This window comes from Euphorbia lathyris, chromosome 1, assembly GCF_963576675.1.
Source record: "Euphorbia lathyris chromosome 1, ddEupLath1.1, whole genome shotgun sequence".
Taxonomy (NCBI): Eukaryota; Viridiplantae; Streptophyta; class Magnoliopsida; order Malpighiales; family Euphorbiaceae; genus Euphorbia; species Euphorbia lathyris.
Genome location: NC_088910.1, coordinates 7,819,967 through 7,841,356, shown reverse-complemented (window position 1 = coordinate 7,841,356; position 21,390 = coordinate 7,819,967). Strand labels below are relative to the sequence as shown.

The 21,390-nt window shown below is 40.0% G+C and overlaps 1 protein-coding gene across 2 annotated transcripts; it reads right to left on the bottom strand.

Annotated features, from left to right (window-relative positions):
* Positions 1 to 41: 41 nt before the first annotated feature.
* LOC136220962 (ATP-dependent zinc metalloprotease FTSH 12, chloroplastic) lies at positions 42 to 21,110 on the bottom strand. Of its 2 annotated transcripts, none has more exons than XM_066008831.1 (19): positions 20,549 to 21,110; positions 19,667 to 19,851; positions 18,642 to 18,868; positions 18,160 to 18,437; positions 17,176 to 17,253; positions 16,848 to 17,090; positions 16,625 to 16,765; positions 16,348 to 16,515; positions 14,918 to 15,030; positions 14,342 to 14,558; positions 14,068 to 14,139; positions 13,440 to 13,559; positions 13,246 to 13,362; positions 12,082 to 12,258; positions 11,751 to 11,870; positions 9,390 to 9,464; positions 9,141 to 9,248; positions 7,885 to 7,965; positions 42 to 583 (listed from the first exon to the last, which is right to left on the bottom strand). In XM_066008831.1, the coding sequence occupies exons 1-19, from the start codon at positions 20,960 to 20,962 to the stop codon at positions 506 to 508; spliced, it is 3,012 nt and encodes a 1,003-aa protein (XP_065864903.1). In that variant the 5' UTR covers positions 20,963 to 21,110; the 3' UTR covers positions 42 to 505. The 2 variants fall into 2 exon arrangements, with proteins under 2 accessions (XP_065864903.1, XP_065864912.1); XM_066008840.1 differs by having other exon boundaries at positions 19,667 to 19,868; positions 20,549 to 20,685.
* Positions 21,111 to 21,390: the final 280 nt, after the last annotated feature.

The following is a 21,390-nucleotide window of genomic DNA, read 5'->3' as shown; positions in this document are numbered from 1 at the left end:
CCAAAAAACTAAGATTGTACAAACTATGTTGAGTTTACGAATACCAAAAAAGAAATTCTCTTTGAATTATTATTCAATTTCAAATTACGGTATCTCTTACAAAAGATATTTAAACTCTATTTATAATTAATGTAACAAAAAGAAACATTTATAGAAAAAAAAAAACTCTCATCTTCGAGGGCACGAACGTGCCTTGTTTCATAGTTTTGGACCAATCTCGTCCTCAAAGCGATGTCGACATCGCCTTGTGACTTTAACTTCCATTTCTTTACAAGATTTTCAACTATTTCCTCCATTTTCACTAGATCAATTCATGTGTATCCATTTCCTTCAGCTTCTTGTAACTCCTGAAATCGGAATTTTGACGCCGCCGGGAAGTGAAGTGAAGATCATGGCATCCACAACCACGTGCCTTCAAGCATTGATGGAATGGTGCAGAAGCTTAAAAGTAGTTGATTGATATCAGAACTTTCAACCGCGATAGAGTGGGGCGGGATAGAACCTTTCAACCGCGATGGAGTGGAGCGGGATAGATGTCCAATGGCTGGTACCTCAACTTGTCATTGTGAGCCAATGGTCCCTCCTGAAAGGTTTAGGCAAAAAATATAGCACATTATTAGCTGGAGACCAATGCGAATTAGAGTTAATGATCGATCAAATTACAGCGCACATTTGCAAAGACATTCCTTTGGTATAAAAGTTTGTAAACAAATGGAGTTACGAGATTTTTTTCGTTTACAAAACAAACTTTTTTCACTAAATCTATCTAAACTTGAACATTCAAACTAAAATTTTAGCGGTTTTTTCGTCGTATTTGTACATCTCTTAACATATAATAACATTTGAAAGAAGAAAACAAAAATGATAAAATGACAAATTCTTATTGTTTACTATCGATTTTAGTGAAAAAGTATGTGTTTGCAAATGTAGGAAACTACGGACCCGTGTTTGCAAAATTTTAAACCTCAAGGACATCAATGCAAATGCATGTAACCGTAAGATTTATTTTGTATTTTTTCCTAAAATTAATAAAGTTGTTTAATGATGAGAAAGGTAATAAGACTAGAGGTGGCAACACCCGACAACACGAACGCACCCAAGTAAACGAATTTAGTGTGTTAGTTTATAAACAAGTAACATGTCATTTTTTGGTTGACACAAGATCGACACGCAGGTTTTCAGGTTAGATTAAGGTTGACTTGTTAATTTGAAAATGATATAAATATTGAAAGGCCGGAAGAAAATCGACGATTGACGACGCGATGACCTAGCCGCCTATCGCCGCCCCTTCCCTCTGCTCCGATCATGCATCAATCGGCGCCCCCGACCTCGCCCTTCTCCATTGCGCACCTTTTCAGTCGTGCTTCCTTCGAAAAGTTCTCCAGATTACAGCCATCAGTTACAAACCCTGCTATAGCACACCTCTTCAGCCGCGACGCACACAGCCATGCGAACCCTCCGCCCCAGTAGCCGCTGTCGTCGAAAGCCCCAACCTTTGCAGCGGCGTTGTCCAAATCGATCTCTCCCACCATTGTTTCAAACGATGATACCCCCGTATCTCAGAAGAAGGCGGGTTCAAGGCTATCTGGGTTCCGCAATCAATCTACAACGACCGAGTTCGTTCATGCCAGCACTCGGTTATCGGCCGTCTGTCGCTCGCCAAAGGTGATTCCCCGTGGAAGCACTCGGATTTAAAGCTGAAACTGAATCAGATTTGGAAGATGGATATGAACTGGAAGCTAATCTCTTTAGGGAAAGGTTTTTTTCACATAATCATGCCTACTGCTCTCTCCCTGCAGGCCGTCTGGGGTACTGGGGCTCTTGCTTTGAAGCCAGGCATAATGAGATTTGCTACTTGGGAGCCAGGATTCAATCCGGACACGCACAAATCAACCTCGGCTCAGGTATGGGTTCGCTTTTATAATTTACCATGGGAATTTTGGGGTACACGGATAATTGCTAGTATTGCTAGGGCTGTTGGGATTCCTTTGAGGTTTGATAATAATACTGTGAATGGGGAGTTTGGACATTATGCTCGTGTCCTGGTGGATGTAGACTTAGCCAAGGATATTCAGACCAAATTAAGGGTAGACACAGATTCGAGTATGCAATGGGTCTATCTAGAATATGAACGTCTGCCTGCTTTATGTTCTATCTGTTCCTCTATTGGCCACTCGGCAGTACACTGCAGGAGAAACTCTACTAACCATCGGGTGAAAAGCACTAACCCAGTTCGTGAGGATGGAAAGTACAGGGGCAGATCGGTTTCTAGGAAGCCAAAGTCTCGTGATAACAGTCGCTCCGGGGAGCCGAATCAAACCAGGCCTGAGCCCGCGGTTCAGAACCTACAGTTAGTTCTCCATAAATCTGCTTTTGAGGACAGTAGCACTCACAAAATGAAATGGGGGGATCAGTGTGACGAAAACAGCGATAATCATAGCAGCGCTACCACAGAGGAGGAACCGCGCTTTCAATTGCACCCGAATATCCTAAAAAAAGGATGGAATCCCCTCCAGGGTCAGTCCTCGGTTAATATGTTGCCTAATGATGATCTGGCTTTAATCCCTCAGACGGAATTGGAATCACAGGATACCCAATTGGCAGATGAGGATGAATGGACTACAGTCAAGAAGAAGGCCAAGGTCCCACAGACCATGTCAGCAACTCGCTCTAAGAGGCGAAGCAGACCCCTATTCGATACCAATGATCGTGCTTTTCTGGAACTGCAGGGGTATACATAACCACAGGACACAACGAGCATTGAAACTGCTCTGTCAATCTAATCGTCCGGACTTTGTTTGTTTGGCGGAACCAATGGTTCAGTATGATCGCTTCCCTGCCACTGTTTGGCTTTCCCTGGGTCTGCAGTTGCTTACTTCTAACAACAATAACTCCCTTTGGATCTTTGCAAGGGTTGATTCAGTTATGGAGGTCTCTGTCTACAGACAGCACGAACAACACATTACCCTGACTGTTACGATTTCTGATAACAGGTACTTTGTTTCTTTTGTTTATGCTAGTAACACGGTTACTGGGCGCAGAGAGCTTTGGTCTGATCTTCTTCAGTTTCCGGCGTCCAAAAGGTTAATTCTGGGGGATTTCAATGCGATGACTGGCTCACATGAAAAAACAGGGGTTCGGCCGTCAGCTACTTCCTGTATGGAGTTCAGAGAGTTCATTCGGAATTGTGAGTTAGTGGAGGTCAGTACCACGGGTCTTCAGTTCACTTGGACTAACAGTAGGCAGGGCGCTGCGCATGTGGAATGCCGGCTTGACCGGGCTTTGATTTCAGACACGTTCCTCGACTGTTGGGACAGGATTCATTGTTCTGCGCTGCCTCGACATAGCTCTGACCATAGCCCTCTGCTGGTTAATTGTTCAAATGGTCCTCCTAGAATTTCACGGTTCAGATTTTTATCCATGTGGTCAACGCATCCGTCCCTGCAAGCTGTAGTTGCTTCTCACTGGGAGTCTTCCCATATATCTCTTCCCCTGCACAACTTTTGTGTCACAAATTAAAGACGCTTCGACCGGTTCTGCGTCTTTAGAACCGCACCGTTTTTGGTAGAATTGAAACAAACATCAAGGATGCTCAGAAGCGATTGGCCGACATTCAAGGGGTGATGGACGCCAATGGGGTTACAGCTGATCTACAATCCCGTGAGGCTTTGGCACAGGAAGAACTGGACCTTCAGCTATACAGACAGGAACTTCTGTTGAAGGAGAAGAGCCGAGTGAAGTGGCTAGCGGCTGGGGACCGCAACACGGCCTTCTTCCACAGAGCGGCTAAAGTTAAAAAGGCTCAGGGCGGCCTGACTGGGGTAATTATCGACGGTGAGATGTCTTATGATGCGGAGCAGATCTCAAGGCACGTAATTGATTTTTACTCTCTTTTCGCTTCGACTACAGCTCTGACCGATCTTAGTCCAATTGCTTCTGTTGTTCCCTCCTTGCTTAGCAGCGCGGACAACGAGGATTTGACCAGGAGACCGAGTCTGGAGGAGATTCAGCTCGCTGTCTTTGCCCTCGATAAGGACAGTGCCCCGGGTCCTGATGGGTTTGGTGGGATTTTTTACCAGCGGTTTTGGGAAATTATCGGAACGGATGTTTGTAATATGGTCCTGCACTTTTACGACACAGGCTATATTCTCCCTGGCATGAACTCTAATCTTTTGGCATTGCTTCCTAAAGTTGAAGGGGCTAATCAGATCACACAGTTTCGCCCGATTGTAATGAGTAACTTCAACTACAAGATTCTCTCAAAAATCCTAGCTGACAGACTGGCTCCCATAGGCTCAAAAATCATATCAGAGAATCAATTTGGGTTTATTGCTGGTAGGAATATACACAATTGCATTGCTGCGGCATCGGAGGGGGTAAACATGTTAGGTAAGCGCTGCTTTGGGGGCAACATGGCCGTCAAGGTTGATATCTGCAAAGCCTTTGACACTATGGACTGGAATTTCTTATTGGCTGTTTTGGAAGCTTTTGGCTTCTCCCTTCGCTTCAGAGAATAGATTTTAAGCATCCTCAGCTCTGCCCGTATCTCCATTTCGATCAACGGTTCGGCCTGCGGTTACTTTGGTTGTTCGAGAGGGGTCCGGCAAGGGGATCCTCTTTCCCCAATTTTGTTTGGAATTGTAGAGGATTTTTTCAGCAGGTGGCTTACAGTTTTAGTGAATGATGGCAGGTTTACTCCAATGCACTACACAGGTGATTCCAATTTTCCCTCACATTTGCTCTACGCTGATGATATGATTCTATTTGGCAAGGCTATTAAAAGGAATATGTTAGCTATCAGGAAGCTTTATCAATTTTATGGCAGAATTTCTGGGCAAGTGGTTAGCTGGGAGAAATCCGCGGTCTACTTTAGCAGCTCTGTCACGAGCCGCAGGGCTACTCGGCTTGCAGCAATACTGGGCATCCGCTCCGCCGAGCCCCCTTTCATGTACCTTGGTGTTCCGTTGTTCCGTGGAACCCCAAAAAGCCATCATCTACTCCAGCTGGCCAACCGTTTTCTTAGTAAATTCAGTTCCTGGAAAGGCAGTTCCCTCTCCTTTGCCGATAGACTGGCTCTGATTAAATCAGCTTTAATAGGGGCGCTGATTCACTCCTTCATGATCTACCGTTGGCCGATTGCTATACTAAACAGGCTAAACCGAGCTGTCAGGAACTTCCTTTGGTCGGGTAGTCGTGAGGTGAGAAAAATGATAACGGTTTCTTGGGAGACCTGTGGCAAAACAATGGATCAGGGGGGCCTGGGTATCAAGAATTTCAGGCATGGTAACACTGCTTTGCTGGGGGAAAGTTTGTTGGGAGCTCCTGCAGGGGGATTCCTTTGTGACTAAATTACTGAGAATGCGGTTCTTTTCGGCCTCCAGTCAGCCGCGACAGTACATAGTAAACTCATCGGTTTGGGGCTCGTGTAAGGCTTGTTATTAAACTATTCACAGTCAAACTCACTGGTGGATTGGTTCTACCTCGTCCTCAACTTTTGGACGGATAATTGGATATCTCCTACGGTGGCAGACCAGCTTGACATTAACACCAAACAGCAGGCAGCTATTGACACTTGTGTGGAGGAGTTTCTTATAGGGGATCATTGGATTAACATTGATTTCGTTCCTGCAGACATCCGCTCGAATATTCAACGCACGCGCAGGGGTCTGGAGGACACCGACCGGTGCGTGTGGCGACCCTCTGAAACCGGGGTCTTCACCGTGAAGAAATTCTATGGTCAGTTAATGGAATCATCCGCACCGACGCCGACATGGTCGAAATTTATTTGGAGCCGACATATCCCTCCGAGTCGTTCTACTTGTTGTTGGCGGATCCTTCTCGGTCGGGTTGCAACCCATGACTTGCTGCAGAAGCGCGGGGTGGTGTTGGCGTCACAATGTATTCTCTGCAAGGAGGATAACGAGTCAATTGATCACCTATTTGTTTCCTACCCTTTTGTTATTGCTCTATGGGATATGGTTTGCGGGTTGTTTGGCTTAAATAGGCCTCCTCTTTCTGCCTTCAACATGTTCTTCGACGAGCTTCAACACTGCAGGGTGCGTCGGGCACTCACAGTTCGGTGGTCTCTGGCTATTGTAACGTGCCCATGGTTGATTTGGCAAGCTCGCAACAGGGTCGTGTTCGATGAAGAGCTCCCTTCAATCCAAAAGTTATGCTTTCGGCTTCGCTAGCTGCTCCGCAAGTCCTACGCGACGACAACGGTAAGGCCTCCATCGGCTCCGGATTATAAACAGGTACGATGGGTTCCGCCTAGCCCGGGCTGGCTGAAAGTCAACACTGGCGGCTCGGCTAGAGGTGCGCCCGGCGCAACAGGGGCGGGAGGGATTTTCCGTACTGGTAGAGGGTTCGCGAGGGGCTGTTTCGCCTTTCCCATACCGGACAGCTATGCGCACGTTGCAGAATTAAGAGCTGTTATCTTTGCTGTTGAGATAACTTGGGAAAAAGATTGGCACCGTCTGTGGATCGAATCAGACTCCTCCATGGTAGTACAACTCTTGAGGCAACGCTCAGTTCAGGTACCTTGGATAATTCGTCAGGAATGGCTTCATTGCTTGCATCTTTGTTCTCTAATGGAGATTGCAGTCACACACATTTACAGGGAAGGCAACCGTGCTGCGGATGCCTTAGCTAGTTTTGGGGTCACTGCTCCCGAGATAACCTGGTGGCACTCGGCCCCAGTCTTTTGTCAGTCTTTTATTTTTGACTACTTATGTAACATTGCTCACATTCGTTCTCTTTAGCTTCTCTCTTGTAATATTTTTTCATTTATTAATATATTCGGGTTTGGTTCGGGTAGAGCTAGGGGATGCCTACATAGTTGGGATGTCCGAATTCTTCCTCTAACCTCGTCCCAGCATTTATTAAAAAAAATGATATAAATATTAAAAATTATTATTATACCCTCTCTTATATTTACATATCTTAACGAAGGTAATAAAATTACAAGTGACTCAAAAACATGACCCGAACCTCCCGTATTTGTATATGTCATCCCTAATAGAGATAATAAAAATTACACATATGATGTGAACACGTTATAGGAATCCAACATGATATTAGTAGATCGGTGGTTTATTAAATATATTTTGGGTCAAACTCAGGGTTAACTGCTAATTCTAAAATAACATAAAAGTATCTCTATATCCTCTTTGTGGTTTAAATGTCTAACGGATATAATAAAATGGGTAAATAATTTATTAGTCCTTACATTTTTTACTAACACACTGTTTAGTCCTCATATTTAACAATACATTGTTTAGTTCTTAACTTTTGTTCTATTCAACAATTTGGTCCCTCAAATATTGAATTATTAAACAGTTTAGCCCTCTGTAAAAGACTAAACTATTAAATAAAATAAAAAGTAAGGACTAAACAATGTATTATTAAAATACACGGATTAAACAATGTGTTAGGTAAAAATGTAGGAACATAAATTATTTACCCTAATAAAATTAGATGTGACACGCGACACGAACCCAATTGGGTTGACACAATTGGGTCACATAATATTTTGGGTTTGGGTTATAGTTGACTCATTTGACAATAATCTAATAATTGACATGACATGAATACGATCACTACATGAATTACCACCCCTAGGTAAGACCACTGTAAAAATGTAGGGACGAATAAATTATTTACCCTAATAAAATTACATGCGACATGCGAACACGACATGGACCCGATTGGATTGATACAATTGTGACACGAAAGTTTTTGGGTTGGGTTACAGTTGACTCATTAGACAAGACTCCAATAATTGACACGACATGAGCACGATCACTACACGACTTACACCCCTAGGTAAGACCACCTTACATTAGTAAAATATGGCAATAGTTATTGAAATTGATAGAGAAGTACCTCATTCAAGTTAATCTGGAATGGCTTGACAAAATCTTCAAACATTTTAGGATCAAGTCCCTTCATTACCTCCTCAACTTCCTGGAAAGATCTCAAACAAGATAATAATGCATTATAAAACTTGAGATAATTGAAACTTCAAAATGAGATTAAGACCCGTTTTTTTTCCGGAAAAAGTTGTGTTTTGGAAAATAAAATATTTTTCGGTGTTTGGCTACAACACCGCAAAACAGGAAGAAGTAGTAGGTCGCTACTGTTTTCAAAAGGGTAAGGAGGAAAGGAGTAGAGTTCCAAAAGCTTAGAAAAATGTTTTACTCTTTTCAAAAGGGTATAACATTTTCCCCGCTTTCTTCATAAATTTTTGGGTAAAAATTTTATTAGTCCCCTCCTTTTTACCTAACACTCTATTTTAAAAAACACGTTATAAAGTCCTTATCCTTTGTCACTATTAACCATTTGGTCATTCTGTCGATTTTTTTTAGATTTTCAACTGTTATATTTGGTATAAACAGACAAAGATAGACAAAAGGACCAAAGTGTTAGTATTGATAAAAGATAGAGACCTTTTTTCAAAATATGGGGACTCAACAGTGTGTGTTTTCTGTTGTCTGATCTAAAATTTTCCAATGACTTAATTTTTCTAAGGGATTAAATGCACAATTGTTCACTGAACTTACATGGTTGTCTCAAAATGGTCAATCAACTTTAATTTGTCTCACTAAAATCACTCAATTTTGAGTTTTGTCTCAATTAGGTCACTCTGCCGATTTCTGCAATTAAAAGGTATCGAAATAATGATATGGGTGACACGTCAACATGAGTCAACTCAAATCTCTGACCGAACGAAACGTGACAGCCACGTGTCGGTTATTTTAATGAAAAAAACTAATTTTCTTTCATAAAAATAACCGACACGTGATAGCTAGGTGGCGCATACGTGGATTTCATGTGTGTTTCAGTCAGAGGCCTGAGTTGACTCGTGCTGACGTGTCACCTATGTCATCATTCCGATACTTTTTAATCACTGAAATTGTCAGAGTGAAGACAAAATTCAAAGTTGGGTGATTTTATTGAGACAAATTGAAATTGAGTGGCCATTTTGAGACAACCATATAAATTCAGTGACTAATGGTGCATTCAACTCTTTTTCTAAGCAAACAAACACCAGAAACTCAGAAAAATATTTTCCCACACAATATTTTCCAGCAAACAAACGGGCCTAACATAGAATAAATTTGTTTTAAATATAGAATTACCAATCCAGTTATCCTTGACTTCTCCAATAGTTCCCTGGTAATCACATCCAGTATGTTCATATTGTCTCTCAATCCTTTCATTGCGAGTTCTTCAGTGTCTTCAACATACTGACACCAACAACATAATTCATGATTTCAGTCAATAAAGAGCAAGTATAGACTGATTTGACAAAAAGATACAAAGTTGAAGGACTAAATTGATTAAAATATCAAATAGAAAGGATCTTTGCTTAAAAAAGCAAGACTTACCCGTGCTAATTCTCGAGTAAATAGCTCTGATACTTCAAGTGACATGTTTGCAGGAATCACATGCGGGTCATCCCACTAAGATCATAAAGGAAAATCCAAACAAAAACAAGTTAAGAAAGGCACTAAGCAGATAAACTTTAAGCGATATACAGTAGGAATGACAATTTGTGCAAGTGAATCCTCTTCGTGTTGTGTCAATTGAGTTAATATCAAACGAGTCAACTCTAATCCAACTCAACTTTTTTGTATCATAATCGGGTCCCACACAAGGGTGTACTGGGGCAAGCCTTCCCCTGCCAATTGTTTTGGCAAGAGGCCGCTCCTAAGACTCGAACCCGTGACCTCTCGATCACACGACAACAACGTTTACCGTTGCACCAAGGCTCGCCCTCCATGTAACTTTACTATATCTTTAAATAATTTTTGGATTAACAGGTTAATTCTAACCAATGTTATCAGACTCGGACCGGACCGGCCGGCCCGACCGGTCTAACCGGAAACCGGATAGAGTTCCAGTCCGAGTCATGCTGGGTTTTTTAATGCACAACAACCCGCTGAGAACCAGAATGGACCATTAACCCGGCGGTCTAACCGGAACCAGAATGACTCCGGTTTTGTGAGAAAAAAATTTGATGAAACAAATTTCCCTCTTTCTCAAGGTGATGACTTTACATCATGGGCCTTGATTAAATGTCTGTTAACCCATCTTGCTTTATAGTAGCTTCATTGCCTCTTCCTCTCCTCACAATTCGATGTGGGATGCTTCTAGTTTGCTTTAATTTTAGCTGAATATTTTTTTTTTCCAATGGATAAAGAAAAGAAAGAATTCAACACTTTTTTTTTAAGTTGAACAACTTAACATTAAAAAAACCAAAAACAGCAATTCTTATCAAATATTCTCAAATATTTAGTTTTTGAGTTATACTAAAATTTATTACTATTTTTAAATGTTACCAAAACATTTTACATTAATAATTTCTAGATTTTTAAAAATAGGATTTTTTTTATGTATAATTTAATTGCTTTATATATTTTTATTACGAATTTTATATTTTCTATTTGGGAAAAAATATAGACGCGAATGCCGCACCGTAATAAGGTCTCATGGCATAGAACACGTGGATATGTTTCAATTTATTTTGAACTTAATTTATTCGTCATATATTTAAGACTCAAATTAACAAAAAAAAAAAAAATAACAAACCAAATGTTGTTTATAATTTATTTTGGATATATATAATGTATTAAAATAATTTTAAATTAGTTATATATATTTAATATATATAAATATTATTTATTTATTTATTACGTCATCCGGTTCGACCAATCCGAGCCATCCGGTCCGACCAAGTGACCCGTGACCCAATTACCAATCCGGTTTGATGTCCGGTCCGGTTCTGATAACATTGATTCTAACCATCTAAAAGTACGACAAAAAATATCTCTATTAGGGATGACATTATAACAATATGGAAGGTTCAAGTTATGTTCGTGGGTCAACCAGAAAATATTACCTCATTTAAGGGGATATGTAAAAATATAATAAAGAGCGGCCCGGTGCACTGCGTGTCCCGGGTGTATTGGGGGCAAGCCTTCCATGCCAATTTTTTGGCAAGAGGCCACTCCTAAGACTCGAACACGTGACCTCTCAGTCACACGACAACAACGTTTACCGTTGCGCCAAGGCTCGACATAACAAAATATAATAATAATTTTAAATATTCGAGTCATTTTTTAATTAGAAAGTCAAACCTTGTCCCAACCCAAAAATTTGTGCCAATTTCATATAACCCAAAATGACACATTACTTAGTCTAGAAAGGGGTAAAAAGTTTTTACGGTCACTAAAGTAGTTTTTTACCCAATAAAGTCACGCAAATTTGCGTCACTAAAGTCACTATAACCGCATCCAACCATCTAGGCCACCGGAAAGCTGATGTGGCTACAATATCAACAACACCTCGTAATATATTTGACATGTGTTGCCACGTGGCAACCATATAATGACACGTGACAATCAAAATAATGAATTTTCTGAATATTCTAATCTGTAACTCATATCCAAAATTGATACATTTCTCTTTTGAAAAAAGTAAATTTAATTGCCATATGGCGACATGTATCATACATATCCTGAGATGTTGATGTGGCAACCACGACGGTTTTTCGATGGTCCAAATTGTCGAATCCGACCATAGTGACTTTATTAATACAAATTTGCTACTTTAGCGACTTTATTGGGTCAAAAACTACTTTAGTGACCACTGATGCACAAAGTCTCTACTTAAGTTACCGTAGAAACTTTTTACCCGTCTAAAAAAACACTAACTCACTAAATTTGAATAGAAGATAAAGAACATACCCTATATTTTATCAATCCGCCATCTGAACTATCTGGTTGATCCATGAGTCCAACTCTCCTTGTTAAAGCAGTAAGTCCCAACCTTGCATTTTGAGGGCTGATTACCATTTCCCTGGCAATCTGAAAGGAGACAGTATGGTGAGACCAGGGCTGTCAATTTCTAACACGACAATACTATTTACAGATATAACCCACCCGACACGACCCATTTAACAGGATTATCATTTTTGTTGTATTTACATCATATACAATCACGTAAAAATATAGATTACATAACACGATTATGACCCGTTTTGACACCCACATAATACAAAGTGTTGCAACAACGGACCTTTGTTATCTTTTCAAGATCGTCAGTGCCTCCATCAGTAATGTCATCACCAAAAATAAGATGTTCAGCACAACGTCCACCGTGAGCTACCACCATTTGCATCTTCATATAGCCGAACGTCGTATAACCTTGGTCTATCATATCTTCTCTAGGATAGAACACTGATATTGCAGTTTCCTGCTCATGAAGAAAGCAAAGGGACAATAGGAGAAATTAAGGGGAAAGCATGGTTATTAAAGGCGCCACGTGATCCTGGAGCCAAGGTGCACGCGTGCGCCTGAGCAACACAAGGTGCACTAAAGAAAAATAATATAATTAAACCATAAACAACAATTAATATTTCTAAAATTCAACAAATAGTCGAATACTAAATCATCCAATTATCCATAATCTTAGGCACATTTTGTGTAGGAAATAAAATATTTTCCGGTGTTTGGCTACAACACCGGAAAACGGGAAGAATTGGCGGGTGGCTATTGTTTTTAAAAGGGTAAGAAAGAATAAAGTACAATTGCAAAAGCTTAGGAAAATGTTCTACTCAAAAGCTTACGAACATATTTTCCTGTATAATATTTTCCGGCAAACAAATGGGGTTTAATCATAAATTTTAGCATGAAATAAATCCCAAATTAACTATTAACTCTTCCATAATCATAATTCATAACAATAGCTTCTAAATCTAAAGACTAAACTTCAATCAAATCTTAAGTTAATCAACTAATAGTTTAATAACTATTTTTAATCAAGACTAAACTCTCCATAGTCCATATTCATCGCTCATCACTACCATCGTGTCCGACATCAAATTCATCTTCAAGGTTTTCAACCTCATCCTCTTCATCTTCAAGATATTTCTTCCTACTTTAGCATGATAAGCACTTTCTTTAATCGTAGATGATATAGATAGGGAAAGGTTGAGATTGGAACAATCACTTTTTAGCTTGAAACTCTAAAAAAAATTGTCTGGCTTATAAATTGCACCTAGACGCACCTCCAACAAGGCACTAGGCTCACAAAGGCATGCTCAGGCACGCGCCTCTTGAACAGAGCCCGCCTTTTGGCTTCTCAGGCAACATGCCTGGAGCCTAGCTAACGCCTTTTGTGCCTGAGGGGCACCTGATAATAATGATGTTATAAAATATAAAAAATTGTTATACTATCCACCTTTCCTCCAGGCAAGAGCTGAGAAAATGCATGCCAATCGAAGTTCGGAAACAAGTGTGCCAATAAAATGTGACCAGCTTCATGTACAGCAAGAAGTCTCTTCTTTTCAAATGACACCTGAAATGTGAAAAAGCTAGCCATATGACTACACAAATTTCATCATAGAAACCACTGCGAACAACAGATAGACTTACACTTTCTTCGCATTTCTGCTGTTCTTCTTCAGTAAGAAGAACACCCATGCCCTCGAGCAATTGCTTATCTAAAACATCAACAATGTCTTCCTGGTTGATCTTGGTATGACCTTTCCTTACCTGCAAGAGGAATTAAAAACTGCCAAATTGAGTGTAGCTCTCTACAAAGTGGAGGTGACTTCAATTCTCATATTTATCGAGAACCCGAAAAAAAAATGTCTATAAATTGCAATGAATTAGAGAACCCTTCACCTTCTTACTGATTTTGGGGCATTAGAATTTGGGATAAGGGCCAAATTTGACCCTAACGTTGTAGGGGAAGTGCAGATTTGGCCCTAACGTACGAAATGGTACAACTTTTACCCTAACGTTTCCAAGCAAGATCAAATTTTTGGCAACCTAGGGCTAAATTTGATCTTGCTTGGGAACGTTAGGGTAAAATTTGTACAATTTCGTACGTTGGGGCCAAATCTGCACTTCCCCAAAAATGTTAGGGTCAAATTTGGCCCTTACCCCTTAGAATTTTGTAAAGCAAATATGGGACACCCCAAACTTACAGTTCAACCTCAAACTGAGGTTAAAAAAAAAAAGGTACATAAGTAATGATTTGTTGAAAAGATTCACTTACAGACATAATTGCAGATTCATTAACAAGATTCCGAATATCTGCCCCGGAGAAGCCAACAGTACGAAAGACAAGCTGTAACATGACAAGGAGAAAATAGTAAGCTGAATTTGAGCGTTATCGATGCAATTATATTCCTAACTGAAAAAGCCGAATGTTAATGGTTGAGTATTCAGCTATCACACTGTAGACATTAAATTGGGCTGTCAATTTCTGACACGACAACACGATTATTCTTACGTTACTATATATGGTAACATAAGTATAATCTTCTTACCTTTCCGAAGTCTACATCTTCTGCAAGTTTTTTTCCTGCACTATGTACACCAAAAATTTGCACCCTTTGCTTAGCATCAGGCAAACCAATGTACATACGACGATCGATACGTCCAGCTCGAACGAATTCCAGGTCCAATTCATCTGGCCTATTGGTAGCACAAATGAATATCACTGCTTGTCTAAGTGAAAATCGATCTACACCAGTTTTTTCCTTCCTGCATTAGAAAGTTTATTGTCAACAACCTTCCACTGATCTATGCTTAACTGGAAAAAAAAAACCTGAACGGAAAAAAAAGAAACATCCAAAAACATATAGTTCAACTAAGTAGCAGAAAAGAGTGTCTCAATCTATGTTACGCGGGAACTCTTCTTCATTAGCGTTTCTGCATTTTCGTTTCCGTTTCAGTTTCTTTTCCGTTTCCATTACCATTTCCTAGCTATATATTTTTTTAGAAATAATGTTTCCCGGTGTCCGTTTCTGTTTCAGATTCCGTTTCCATGCAACATAGATCTAGATTTTCTCCCCCTTCAAATCAAATTTAAGCAAGAAGAATCAGGCTGTAGATGTACTCACTCCCCGTCAAGTTGAGCAATCAGAGCCTCAAATGTTGCCCTTCTTCGAGGGTCCTTCCTTGCATGCCTTCCAGCAATGGCATCAATTTCATCGACAAACACAAAGGAAGGAGCCTGCAAAGAGAGTAGTATATAACTAAAGTCTGTAGCTATGGAAAACACAGAAAATACTATAAGAGAACAGAATGAACTTACGAAAGAATGAGATGTTTATAAAAATTATACCACTATAAAAAAATCTAGCAAATAGTGGAGCTAAAGTATCTAATTATATCTCCTAGTCACTGTAAGCATACAAAAGCTACTGGGGATGGCAATTCGTGTAAGTGGCTCGTGTTCGTGTCATGTCAATTATCGGGTTAGTGTCAAATGGTATCAATTTCATCGACAAACACAAAGGAAGGAGCCTGCAAAGAGAGTAGTATGTAACTAAAGTCTGTAGCTACGGAAAACACTATAAGAGAACAGAATGAATTTACAAAAGAACGAGACATTTATAAAAATTATAAAAAAAAAAGAGCGGCCCGGTGCACTACGCTTCCCCGCTAAGCGAGGGTCTGGGGAGGGGTCCCACCACAAGGGTGTATTGGGGGCAAGCCTTCCCCTGCCAATTTTTTGGCAAGAGGCTGCTCCTACGACTTGAACCCATGACCTCTCGGTCACACGACAACAACGTTCACCCTCATTTATAAAAATTATACCACTATAAAAAAATCTAGCAAATAGTGAAATTATCTAATTATATCTCCTGGTCACTGTAAGCATACAAAAGCTACTGGGGATGGCAATTCGTGTACGTGGGTGGTGTTAGTGTCATCTCAATTATCGGGTTAGTGCCAAATGAGTCAGTCCAAAAATTTCATGTCAAAATCGTGTCAACCCATTCGAGTTAGCCTCTCTTTCGTTTCATGTTCACTGGTTTCATTAAACATGTAATGGGTCACTTTCATTAAAAGTGACCCACCGCCGGTTCACTGCGGTTTTCTGAGGGTTCAAAAACCCAATCCAGCTCGGGCCGGACTGGCTGGCGGTTCCCGGTCCGACCGGCCGGTCCGGTCCGGGCCTGACAACATTGGTTAAAGTTACATTTTACCGTGTTTTTGGCTTGCTTTCCACTTTACCTTCGAAAATTTGCGTATCGATTTCGTGTCAACCCAAAAATGACTCATTACATGTTTAATGAAACACTGACCCACTAACTTCGTGTTGGATTCATGTACACAATTGCCACGTCTAACCACTACTCATATAGCACATAAAAAAAAAAGGGCGGCCCGGTCGCACTACGCATCCCCGCTGAGCGAGGGTCCGGGGAGGGGTCCCACCACAAGGGTGTACTGGGGGCAAGCCTTCCCCTGCCAATTTATTTGGCAAGAGGCCGCTCCTAAGACTCATATAGCACATGAAAATTAAAAATGAAAAACGGCTTACATTTCTTCTAGCAATGGAAAACATCTCATTGATCCTTGCAGCACCGCTTTTTTCACTATCAGTAAACTCTGCACCAGAAGCAAAAACAAAAGGCAACCCGCCTTCCTTCGCAAGTGTCCGGGCAAAAAGTGTCTTACCAGTTCCAGGGGGTCCGGAAAGAAGAACACCCTGTCATTCATACAGCCATGAAGTATTAGACATTTTCTTAAATCTCCGAAAATTCAAAGCATAGCCAAAAAAAAGAAGAAATCAACTCTTTTTTTTCATAAAACATTACCCGAACAAACTTGACCCCTCGTTCATAGTATTGCATTGGATTGCCCATATAAATCATTAATTCATCAAGAAGATCCCAAACATCACCTCCAAGTACAACATCCTTATACATAGATTTTTTTTCACCAACGTCTCCAACTGGCTAAATGAGTACATAGTGATAATCAGGAAATAGCACCGACGAGAATGAAATTTAGATGCACCGAAAGGGATAAAGGCATTACCATGATAAAATTTTCAGCATACGCCATATCAAAAAGTTGATTATACTTCTTGTAAAGAAAACGATTAGAAGTGATGTGCAATAACATCACGGACTCCCTTATAAGCCAGAGGATCACTAATCCAGGCAACAATGCAAACAGAACTTTCAGAAAATAATGGATTTGCTGCTTCTGTAGGAGATCTACTTCAACTCCCGAGCTTGTAATTGCCTCGAACAAGTATGGATCGAGGGGAATATCAACCTATGACATAGAAACAAGCTGGAATTCTACGCCAAAACAGCACGGAGTTCGATTTAAAGCTAACAGAAATCAAATTTAGACTTACAATATATTCCAAAGGAAAACCTTCTTTCATAGTTACGTATAGTCTTTTCAGGTCCTCTGTGAAAACAACAGCAGCTACCTGTACAAAAACAAACAATCGACCAGCCAATCTATCAACGGTAAAATCATCAATAATTTTCTAGTATTTTGCACTCAGCTCAGTGACGGATCCAGGGGGTGTGGGGGGGGGCTTGAGCACCCACGGGTCGCCAGAAAACGCCGAAAATTCTATGGAAACTGTGAATATTGTTTTAATTTTTTATGTAAAAAAAAAACTCAAAAATATTGATTTAGCACCCATAAATAACGATAAGCACCCCCTCTAAGTGAATCCTGTATCCGTCGGCTGCAAAATTACTACTTGCCTAGTGCTCCTGTCTATATAAGTATATATTGTCATATCTAAAGAATGAATTAGGATAAGGCACAAATTTAGCCTTATGGTCATTGGGGAGAACAGATCCAGATTCCGGGTATAAAACCGTGCAATGTTAGCACTGCCTGTTTGTGGATTAGCAATTTCATATTCCACTAACGTCTACGCGACCTAAGGTACAAATTTAGCCTATGGTTATTGGGGAAGAACAGATTTAGACTCCACGCATAAAATTGTGCAATATTAGCACTACATTTGGTTCCACGTGGACAAAAGTGGAGCTTAGGTGACACAGACATGGAACCAAATTAAAAGAACATGGGCTTTTGTTAAATCTATCCGTAATGGAGTCTGAAATTGCTTTTTCTACAAAATGTTAGTGCAAACATTCGTGGTTTTGTACGTGGAGTCTAAATCTTCCTCCAATAACCATAGGCCAAATTTGTACCTTATCCCAATGAATTATATATCCATGTGATCATGAAAACTTAGTTCAACTCAAACGGACCTCTTCTCTACAAGGTATTAAATTTTTTTAAGAACTAAACATTTGAAAATCAAAATCCAAAAACGTCAACATGTGATCATTCAAAAAATGGGAGCAATTACCTCAGAGCAATCGAGCTTTTGAAGAAAATAATTATATGGGAGTTGGGGGCGATAACGCCACCATCTCTTAGATATCCACAACGCTCTGGTTCCCTGTGTGTCACTGACCTTCTCCACAACTTCCTTACGAAGACTGTTTTCAACTTCTTTCATATCAAATTCAACCACAAACTTAGCATTCGGGGCATCTAGTTGGTCGGCTAACTTCTCCTTTCTCAGTATCTCCTTCCATGTGCGGAGCCTTTCACGCCAAGTTCCTTGAATTTCTTGAACATTGCCTGACAAGCAAGCACAAAAAATAAAGCCAAGCAGCAGACAGTAATAGAGAACCATAAACAGCCTTCATCTATTCATATCTTTACCATCTCAAGAGTGTAGATGAAATACGAAAACACTATGAAATAAGAACAAAAGTCATATTACCAACACCAAAGTATCCATCGTGTTTATTTATCCGTAAACACAGATAATTGCAGCCTAACCTGAAAGACCCAAGTCTCCCCTCAATTCTTTCTTTTCTTCTGCAGTTAATCCAACCTCTTTGTCAATAATTTGTTTCAAGTTATCCTGAGGCGGCACCGGGTCATCCTCCCATGCATCTTCTCCAACATAAAAAGTATCACGAACCAATGTTCCATCAGGACCTTCAACAAACTTTTTCATTTTCAGGCCTTTCGGTGTTAGCTTCTTCCACATACCCTTCTTAAACCTGCATTTATCATATTAATAGTTAATTATACTATTGATTATAACCCAATCATACAATAAAGTTCATTACTCCGTCACGAATGAATAAATTGACTGACAACCTCATTGTTCCTAGACATCATGCAATCAACATAAACTAAAAGCTAGACGAGATCCGTGTAAATTAAGCACTAACACAGAAAACGTCTTATACTCATTAGATGGCTGAATACAATTTTTTTTATAACAAATGAGAAAACGCACATACTTCTGGATATTAATAGGGGATGGCTCCAGAATCAATGCCTTCATATAAGCTTCTGTTAATTATACTATTGATTATAAGCCAATCATACAATAAAGTTCATTACTCCGTTCACGAATGAATAAATTGACTCTGGCAACCTCATTATTCCTAGACATCATGCAATCAACATAAACTAAAAGCTAGATGAGATCTATGTAAATTAAACGCTAACACAGAAATGTCTTATACTCAATAGATGGTTGAATACAATTTTTTTTATAACAAATGAGAAAACACACATACTTCCGGAGATTAATAGGGGAAGGCTCCCGAATCAATGCCTTCATATAAGCTTCTGTTAATTATACTATTGATTACAAACCAATCATACAATAAAGTTCATTACTCCGACACGAATGAATAAATTGACTCTGGCAACCTCATTATTCCTAGACGTCATGCAATCAACATAAACTAAAAGCTAGATAAGCTTCCTGTAAATTAAGCACCAACGGGAAATGTCTTATACTCAATAGATGGCTGAATACATAACAAATGAGAAAACGCACATACTTCCGGATATTAATAGGGGATGGCTCCGGAATCAATGCCTCCATATAAGCCTCTGTTAACTCTCTTCTTGCTCGAACTTGGAACGGAGCTCGAATAGCAATATAAGTTCTTTGACAAGCAAAAAATGTAACAAAGATATAGAGAATGAGTACACCGACTCGTTTAGGCTCCCACTTCTTGAAGTCCTGATCACAACAAATTACTGTATCATAGTTTAGTTCCTCAATGAAGTTGAACTTTTTTTTACTAAACACGAAATTAGATAGCCAAAACTAAAGTTTTTAGTTCCTATTCATGAGACCAGTTCTATTCAGATACTGCTGTTTCTTGTTAATTGTAAGGCCTAAACCATAAGGAGCCCCTAAAGTTGTACATTTTGGTCACTTTGCCACCCGAACATAAGGGACAACCTATTAGCCACTCTAACTCCCTAAAAGTGACATAATGTGCCTTTTATTTTGACCACTCGCCTTTCTGTTGCCTTCCCATATGTAATGTGAGTTTTCCCTTCAAAAAAATTTTAGTCCTGCATATTTTGCAATAGCTCCTCTAAACTCATACACACTTTAACATATTATCCTGAAAGGCCACGTTGCAAACTTTTATAAAACGAAAAACCTAATTGCATATGGAAAGTCAACCGAAAGTTGCCTGGTTTTCACGGGTCAACATCTTCCCGATTGAGGGAAAAATAAGGGGCGGTTTATAGCACTTTTATGGAGTTGGAGTGGCTAATGTGTTGTTCTAAGTTCGGGGCAAAGTGACCAAAATGGATTGTCCCTAATTGTAATCATTTTGCCGAATTCAGCTAATCTCAAGCATAACTGTGTATTGAGCATATAGCAATTCAAACTAATTCAAAGAAGAAGAAGAAAAAATTACCTTCCACAGGTCCAATCTATTCCATTCAACAAATTGGGGTAACAACTCGGTCCTAAACCGAGTCAGCTCTGCCTCACCCTTCTCCACCTGACCCTTAACACGCTCGCGAAACTCACTCACTTTCAAATTTGCCTCATCAAAATCCACCCCAGTTTCCCTCTTCACAGACTCGCCGAGTTTCAGCAAAAACCGCCCCGAACCGAGCCGCACAGCTCTACTTAGACGCGGCCACGAAAATCCATCAGAATCATTTGGTGTTGCAGAGGAATATATTCTAAAATTAGGTATGTTTCTGGGAATTCTTGGCCTGTACTTAGGGGGAAACCGGTAAATAATGGGATTTGGACTGGTTTGGATTTGAAATGTTGATGGATTGAGAAGAAATGGATTCTGTTTGTGTGGAATTAAATTCATTTTTTCGGAATTGTTTTTGTTTATCAAGACATTTGAGAATCTGTGATGTTTTTAAGAGTTATCAGTGTGTTTTTCAGTCTCTCACAGTTGAAGAAGAAGAAGAGCAGGCCATTGACATAAATTTGGGGGTTTTTGAGGTTTATCTGTAACTTAGCATTCTAGCAATGGCAATTCTTATATTTTCTTTAAAATAAAAAAGGAAGAGAAAAAGGACAAAATTGATGCCGCCGTTTTGGGTTAGCCCATTGGGCCGTTCAACGGTCCGTTATATGGCCACTGTGCACCGCCGTGAGAGGGGTTGTCGCCGCCGTACGTTAAAATGGAGATTGATATCATGGGCTGACCGGGCCAGCCTCAACTGGGTTAAATACTAAAAATTATCCAGCCTAACACGACCCGTATTTTTCAAAAGTCGGGTTCGGGCCAGG

What these genes read in the sequence shown, in the direction of transcription:
- LOC136220962 (XM_066008831.1), bottom strand. Translation starts at nt 20,962, where the DNA reads ATGAATTTAATTCCACACAAACAGAATCCATTTCTTCTCAATCCATCA. An exon ending in ATGAATCTGCAATTATGTCT is followed by an intron (nt 13,560 to 14,067) that starts GTAAGTGAATCT and finishes TTCCTCTTGCAG; the next exon opens with GTAAGGAAAGGTCATACCAA. An exon ending in TTACTCGAGAATTAGCACGG is followed by an intron (nt 9,249 to 9,389) that starts GTAAGTCTTGCT and finishes TGTTGGTGTCAG; the next exon opens with TATGTTGAAGACACTGAAGA.